This window comes from Mus pahari, chromosome 6 (assembly GCF_900095145.1).
Source record: "Mus pahari chromosome 6, PAHARI_EIJ_v1.1, whole genome shotgun sequence".
In the NCBI taxonomy this organism is placed as follows: domain Eukaryota; kingdom Metazoa; phylum Chordata; class Mammalia; order Rodentia; family Muridae; genus Mus; species Mus pahari.
Genome location: NC_034595.1, coordinates 19,145,259 through 19,153,966, shown reverse-complemented (window position 1 = coordinate 19,153,966; position 8,708 = coordinate 19,145,259). Strand labels below are relative to the sequence as shown.

General features: G+C 39.6%; 1 protein-coding gene across 1 annotated transcript in view; it reads right to left on the bottom strand.

Moving 5' to 3' along the window:
- Pappa (pappalysin 1) overlaps window positions 1–8,708 on the bottom strand; it is a 229,112-nt gene that overhangs the window by 17,030 nt on the left and 203,374 nt on the right. The window contains exon 20 of the mRNA XM_021200408.2: window positions 4,220–4,291. Coding sequence (XP_021056067.1) covers window positions 4,220–4,291 — 72 coding nt within the window. The remainder of the gene's footprint in view (window positions 1–4,219; window positions 4,292–8,708) is intronic.

Genomic DNA, 8,708 nt, shown 5'->3' with positions numbered 1-8,708 from the left:
CTCTCTCTCTCTCTCTCTCTCTCTCTCTCTCTCTCTCTCTCTCTCTCTCTTTCTTCTTTCCGAATTAGAAAGCACATTTTACGTTAAGGCAAAATCTTGTTATATATTTCTTTAATAAACTCTATGCAGACAAATTAGAAATCTATGTAAACTATCAGAATTATAAACATAAAAATTAAGGATTCGTAGGGAATAGGTTCAAGAATGTGTGTATTAATAGTGGCCTCTCCCTTGGGCTTGCAAACTTTATATGCTCCATACAGGGGAATGCCAGGGCCAAGAAGTAGGAGTGAGTGGGTAGGGGAGCAGGGTGGGGGGAGGGTATAGGGGACTGTTGGGATAGCATTTGAAATGTAAATGAAGAAAATATCTAATAAAATAATTTAAAAAGTAGATTAACATAAAAAAATAAAAGATCTGTTACACTAAAAAAAGAAATGAAAAGAAAGAAAGTTAAAAAAAAAGTGGCCTCTCTAAAAGAAATTCAGTTCTACTCAGGGTCTTAAGTATTTGCAGGTCTCTTACTACATTTTCCTGAAACATATGAGGTCCCCATGACTATCCCCACTTCATATGATAACACCTGGAGAATAAGGATAACAAAGGAACTTGGTCAAAATCATACTAGCAGAAAGTAATAATAATCATGATCTAAACTTGTCTGCTTCCCCAATTCCCCTACCCATTCTATAATGTTATAGTTCGTGAATTATTTTCTTCAATGAGTTCTATAAATTTCAAAGACTTCTACAAATGAGAGTTTCCTCACTCTAATCATCAACTCAGTATATTATATGCCTGTTTAAGTGTTTATGATGGTAGGAGACTGTAAGTCCCTAAAAACATTAGCAGTATTCTATTCATCTGTGTCTCCCAATCATCCAGCACCATGATTCAAGTTAATAGTGTAAGAAACATGTCATCACTTGTCTGAGACTGGCTCATCCCAGCACACTGCCATTGATTCACCTATGACCACTGTTGGTTCCCATCATGGCTTGCTCTAAGGAGAACCAAGTTCACAGGGAGTCTAATCTGTGTTTCATGACTGGCTTTTGCATGTGTGTTCCAAATTCTCATTCATCCAGCCTTTGTGCCTGCAACTCTGTATGTTAAATTTGTCTTCCATTATTTCTCATTTAGAGTGTAAGACAAATCTTAGTAAGATGGAGCTAAGAATAGTGCTGAGCTCATATATATGAGTACACACACAGACACATACACACATCTACACACATGGCTTCAAGTTGAGCAATGACTCTGCCATGTAGCTTCTACAGCAAACGCATTGTTACATTCATATTCAACAACAAAGCATAAGCTCCTTTCCATTTTAATTCTCCAGCAGATAATCTGTAGACAGATTATTAAAGGTACACCCTTTCATATAGTAAATAAAACTGGATTGGAAAAGGAAGGGTTGGCTTTCTACATGTGGTCTCTTCCCTTGGTGCCCTTTCCTGTAGTCATAATCATCCATCTACCCATCTATCCATCCATCCACCTATCTGTCCATTCATCCATTCATCCATCCATTCATCCATACATCCACTTCCATCTATCCATCTACCCTACCCATCCAGATAGTACACTTTATGAAAGAACGGGCCTTTAATCAAATAGTCACTTGGTGCTATTATAGAAAAGCTTTTGAACTTGTCTGAGGTTGCTCAGTGAAAATGTCCTGGAGGAAATAACATTCAAATGGAGATCACAATCATAAATAAGAGTTAATTACATGGGGTAAGAGAGAAAAATGTTTAGAGATAGGAAACAACATGGAAAACATTGCTGTATAGAGCTTTATCCCACATCCAGTCAGTACTTTGAATAATAATTCATTTCAGACAATAAAAAATTCTATCCTTCAGAACATAGTTCAAAAATCATCTCTAACCACTCTTGTGCTTTTTCTAGTAGTCTCTGAATGCTCTATGCTTCCATACCCTCTTGTACTCGTTTTATATATAGTTTGGTCCATAATGTTAGATTTTTCATCTTTATCTTCTTTATTATCACTGTAAGTTTTCAACAGATTAGACATATGTCTTCTGGATTCATACCCCAAATTTCCTACAAAAATGTCTGGCAACTCACAGAAAAATTTATCAATTATATGATCAATAAATATTCAGCAAAATGGTTAATGGAATGGTGTATGTTGAGAGAATATATGAGGGACAAAATATCACAGGTGACTTGATGTCATTGTATAGAGTTTAATATCTCACTCATGATCCCAGCATTTATTTCTCTTCTGAGCATCCTTTTATTTTCAATAAAACACCAAGTATTAGCTCTAAACTGAGAAGGACAGAAGAAGATGAGGGGTTACGAGTGATAAGCATCATTGTCAGGGTTCAGTGCCCAGCAGTGATAGAGGGTCTTTTGGCTCAGTGCTGAGTCAAAGGAGGGATCAAATTCTGCTGTCACACTGAATGACCAGACTGCCATCTCAGCATAATGAGTGCTCAGGTAACTAAAGATGTCTTTCTCACAAACACAGCACTGATTCAGAAACATAAAAAGAAGCAATGGTGGCAAGGCTATGGCCATATTTTATCATTCTGGATGAAGCCTGAAGGAATGGGAGTTCTTGAAGACTACCATGGTGCCTATCATGATAAAAACATAAATGATCACTAGCCACAGAAGAAAGACATCTGTTGCTCCTAATGTCTTGTGACACAGGAAATGGCTATGAGCAGGTGATAGAAAGAATGGGAGACAAACCAGCAGGCTAGCAGTCAGAATATCTGGGCTCATGCTTCAAATCTTTGGCTATCATGGTGTACAAACATATACCCGTCTATCCATTTCTGACTCTAATTTTCCTGTTCATGTAGCAATTGGGTATAGCTAGATCATGTTAGGAATATTCTCAGTTTTGGAGTTCCCCCAAATTCTCCTGAAAAGAGTTGCCTGGGTCTATTTCCCCATTTTTTTTAAAAGAATTATTTGGTTTAGATGATCTCTTTATTTAAAGAATATTTCCAGTTCACAGAGATTTTTCTAGAATATTATCAGGATCCTCTATGTGAAGTCTAAGACTACAGAGCTTTGATACCCATTTGGGTTGTGGGACTCCTTTTCAGCTCCACCTGAGAAGACTGGGAACACCTGTTTCTTTCTAGACATTTTTTTAGGGACAATGTGTTGTCTCTTCTCAGGAAGTGTCAAGGAAGTGTCAGACTAATGCAGAGAAGTCACTTTGGTTTCCATGTAAACCTTTCCCCAAGAACACAGCTGCATCCCAAGAACTTACCTGCTGCCCCTATCCCCAAACTGTCACTGCTGGAGCTAGCTCTCCATAATCCCAAGGCTAGGAAATGGTTTAAGTGGGAAGTCAACAACTTTGAGGGTCAGAAAGGATCTTCTACTTAAACGCAAAGGTTCTGTTAAAAGTGTCCAGATTATTTCTGGTACTAAAGGATTACTAAGTGACTAAGAGGTAGAGCCAGATAGAATTCACCTAAAAGAAAGGGTCATTAGGAAAATGAAAATTAAAAGAAAGATGTGACACTATACAAGTATTTGTATATTATAAATGACATATTGCTATTATAGTACCTGCTATATTATTTATGTTACATAAATATGGTTTCTGTATCTTATTTGCCTTATACCCATGTGCACATGTTGTGAGGGACCGGCCATATGTGTGCTTCTGCATGCAAGCCTGACATTGATGTCATGTATACTTTTCAATTCCTCTCTACCTTATTTTTTGAGCCAGGATCTCTTAGTAAATCTCAGGTTCACTGTAATGCTTGACTGGTTTGCTTCAAGGATGCTCCTGAATCTATCTCCATGATGCTACAATTGAAAGTATAAACCACATTGCCTGATGTTTTGTTTTGTGTGAGTGCTGGATCTGAACTCATGTCCTCAAGCTTGCATATTAATCACACTTCTGGTTGACCATCTTTCTATCGCCTGTGTTCCAAAAATGTTTGGCTCTAGGCTTTGCAGAAAGAAAAGCTTGCCTTGGACTCTCAGAACTGTTATATACTCACTTTATTTTTTGAGTATGCTTCTTCATACCTCTCTATCCGGATTCTATCATCTGTAGAATATAATGATATTTCTGATTCATTCTTAACAACTCTCCCAATGCATGTGTACACAGCTTAGCAGGTATAGTAAATTGTAACCATCAAAATCAAAACAACACCCTAAGTGCTTCTTCTGAGCTTAGACATCTCTTCTTGTGACTCACCTCACAGCCTTTGACACAGTGGATCAGAGCGGGGTGGGGATACCACTGGAGACCAGCAGTGCAGACGATCCTCTGCAGAGAGATGGAGAAAGGGATCAGGTGGGTTTGGGCTTGGGAGGGAACCAACTTTTTGTTGGCAGCACATTAAAGCACCTCACCTCTTTTAGACTATCCAAATCCTGACCTCACCCTGGTATTTACATGAAGAAGTTGCCCAAGTACTTGCAAAAACAGGAGCCCTAAGATTAAAATAATATTTGTTTTCACCGTACGTGTCATGGTTCTTTATTGCTGTGGCAAGAATAAGGGTTAAGGAGAAGCAGACTTGTGGGGAAGGAAACACAAGAAGAAAACCCTTTCAGAAATTTTCTGTTTGACCTTTGGCTTGTTGGGGACAAGGTAAGAGAAGAAGGGTCTCTCTCTCTCTCTCTCTCTCTCTCTCTCTCTCTCTCTCTCTCTCTCTCTCTCTGTGTGTGTGTGTGTGTGTGTGTGTGTGTGTGTGCAAGTGTGTGCGCATGTGCATGAGCATATGTGCGTGTGTGTGTGTGTGTGTGTGTGTGTGTGTGTGTATGTGTACACATTAGTGACTATAGTAGAGACATTAGTGAAAGGTAAAGAATGAGGCTTCTCCCGGTATAAGCTCCTTCTCCCACAACAACCTGAAGATCATATCTTATTGGAACTTGTAGGATCTGTCTCTCCTTAAGAAAACAGGTTTGTTTACTCTGTGTTGAGTTCTAATAAATCCAAATATCTGAGTGCAGGACTGTGACTTTGTGTCTGAAGCACGTCTGCAGTGATGCTGCTGTAGGATTTAATTATCCGAGAACAGTGGGACTGGCTCAGGAATGGGGGGATCTGTTGTGGCGCTTCAGAGTTTCAAAGAACCTTCTTCTATCGTGTTCTGCTGATGAATTCCGGAAGCTGCACACACTTTTGTTTCACCGAGAACCGGTGCCTCTGCACTGAGACACCTGTCCCATTCTGGCATCTGAAGAATCTTTATCTGTCCTCTGAATATCTCCTCATCTCAATTCCTCAATGGTGTTTTTCACAACCATGTCAGACAGAACACAATCACACTCACACACACACACACACACGGACACACACATTCACACACACGTGTGTGCACATACGTGGTGTATTGTTTTAGCACTAATAACTACAATGATGGTAATAACATTTAAAATATATTGAGTACATTCTTGGCATCGATACCTTCTGCATTATCTTATTTTTTTTTCTTACTACCAAGCTGTGAGGTAGGCATCAATCTTGTGTCATAAATTTCCTAAAGCCCATAGTTGTTCAGTGGTGGGATCCAGGATTTAACAATACCAATTATTCTGGGAAGGATTTAAGTTAACCTATTACATAAAATCCAATGTGACAATATTTCATAACATAGATGAACAATGAAAGATAAAGCCAAAAAGATGACATAGTATCCAGGATAGGATAATCATAAAATTCCTAAATGCCCCCTTTTAAAATTTCCCATAGAAGCCTCTCTTTTCATGTAGCATTACAACTGTTTCTTTAAGAAAATGAAATGTCTGCTTGTTTATGGAGCTAAAGATAGCTATGACTTGGACCAGCCATGAAAATATGGAAGTTATATGTATGGGAAGGGATTGCTCTCCTGGCTGAGTGCCAGTTGATTAATTTAATTAAGAAATGAACAGTCACATGGGCCAGAAAGTGGGAAATGCATGAGACCATCCTATTCTCTCCCTGAGGGCAGACTTACATGAGAGCCAAAGTGTAATTAGTTTCTTGGCACGCTTCTAACAGAGGAAGTCACATGACCCCAATCTAAGTAAGGTAACTTTCTTCTCCGTTCTACAGCACTTCAGGTTCACAAATTGGATATCCTTGCCTGAGACAGTGCCTGACTCTCATAGATTACTCAGTAAATAGCTTTGTTTTATTTTATTCTAAATAAAGGAATGGATCCATCTCATAATGGAGATTATTTTTTTCCAGTGGACAATAATTTCTCCATCTTTCTTATTTCTTGAGTGTCAGAATATCAGTGATGTCAGTCACAGTGGCTAGTTGGCATAGTCTGAGTTAAAATTAATATCTTGTTCAAAAAGCATAATGTATACACACTATCTTGCCTCTGTCAATAGGTAAAGTCATGGGATTTTTGCCTTACCCACCCCTCTTTTTTGAGAAAGGGTTTTACTCTTATAGCCCAGGCTGGCTCAAATTTGAAACACTCCTGCCCCAACTTTCCAAGTGTTGGAAAGATCTATGCTGCAACACCAGGGCCACCATGGAATTTGAAATAAAACACTTATGTGTAAAGTTTTAACTTGAAGTGCTGGTAAAATTTTTGTGCCATGTGTCCTGAAAAAGCCATAAGCTTGCTATGATGACATGTTGAGATGAGCAAATACTAAGAATGGCTTCCTAGACAAAGCACCCAAGCTTTCTGAGAGTGGGCCTCACTTTCAGATATCTCTGTATTGCGCAGAGCCAAGCATGGTGTCCAACTGAAGAACGTGTGAGGCGATGTCAGTGTGTCCCACATTCATTTCTGCTTCTGCAGCCCAGTCATAGGGCCAAAGTTGACAAGCCCACCTGCTTTACTTCTCTGAGGAACTCTAATAAGACTTTCTTCTATGAGTCTAAGAGTTTGTTCACAACCTAAGCCCGTGGATACTGGAAAGTATTTAGTAAAAGGTTCAAGTAAAAGAAAACAGCCCTGTTAGGATCCACCGGGGACTTGATAACCATTTTGCCCTCCTTTCTTGAGATCTAATTTCATCCTCTGTAAGAGTGTGTTGGTGTGGTTGCACAAGGTTCTGTCAGTTGAGGTTTATTTGACGTGAGTTCAGAAAAGGGACTTTTGTGCTATCTGCATAAGCCTATTTATCTTTCCAAGTGTTTGCACTTTCCACTGCTACTCAAGGCTGCATACCCCACCTGTTTGCCACAGGGTTCCTCTGTGTGCTAGGGAAACCAAGAAAGGCGACTGGCAGTGAGAGCCAAAGGAGAGGCTAGACTGAGTGCACCATGAACTGGGAGACCCTGTGAGGCACCTCAAATGTCAGCCTTTTTCTTAATGTCAATGAGACATCAGGCCCAGTCAGAGTTATTCACATGAGGTCTTGCAAGAGGGCTTTCACTTTCTGCTTTGGGATGGAGGAAGATTGGATTATCTTCTCTTCACGGCTGTAATTTCCATCCTCACAACATCAGCAGAACTAGAGAAACCATCCGCAAAAGTTCGCTAAGTCTTACTTGGGAGCTGATGGGGTTTTAGAACTTAATTGGGTCAGGAAAGATCGGGTATAATCAATGAACTATGTGTTGATACATTTATAATTCACTAGACTCTTGGGAAATAGTAGAAACTTTAAAGGTAGGTCCTGATTTGAGGAAGTAGAAGCTAGGCCATGACTTTGGAGAGACTAGATCTTATCCCAGATCCTCTCCTCTGTTTCTCTCTGACTCCTGTCTGCTATGATGTAAGTAGCTCTGAGACATCCCATGTCCTCACCATAACATTTGACTTCTTACCTCAAGGGTTCCTCACAGCATCACTGCCATCACCACCGTCATGATCACCACCAAAATATTAGCAGAGTCATTATCAACTCAGTCAACAGCACTACCACCACCATCACCCTTGTCCTCAGCACAAAATCTTCTCTTAAGTGAATAGTCTCCAAGAACAGTGCCTACATCTCATTGACACCTCATCAGAACTCTGAGAAAACTATTTTGACTCTGGAAACTGTAGCAATATGAAAATCAACAAGTTGTTCCAATCACATACATAGGAAGTGACCATCAACAAGTAAACCTATCTTTGTCATATTTCAAGGTCTAGGCTTCTAACTCTCCACTCTTCAAACCCCTAAAATTATGATTTTCAAGTATCTCCATTTTTGACTAATGAGAAAAGCCAAGGTTTGGAAAGGTAGAAAAGCTGAGAGGCCGATGTAACAGCAGGGAACAGCATTTACCTCACTGGGCTATGATGCGACAAACGGAGGGAGATGGTATGAAAGAGCAATAGCAAACTACATAATGCATACTTCATCCGTAAATAGGCATGCTTATTTCCTTTTTCTTTTTTCTATTCACCTCTTCCTTCCCTCCATTCTTTCTAGAAGTAATTGTAAAAACCAAAGACTCGGTCACCTGGAATGATTAGATACTTATGTTGCTAGAATAATACCTTCTACTCTGGGACACTCCTGATAGTCCTAGCAAGGGGTAGTGTACGCTAGAGACCTTCATCAGAACAGGGGAAAATCTGTGTGGAATAGGCTCTTTCTCATCCAAAGGTTGTAAGCCAGTAGCTTCCAGGCTACACAAGCCACAGAAATGTTTGCTTTGGCATACTAGTATTTTAGAGAATTGAGGTTATTCAAAGCAAAAAGATATTTTGACATTAACAAAGCTTCATATTCATCACACACACACACACACACACACACACATACACACACACACACACACACACACA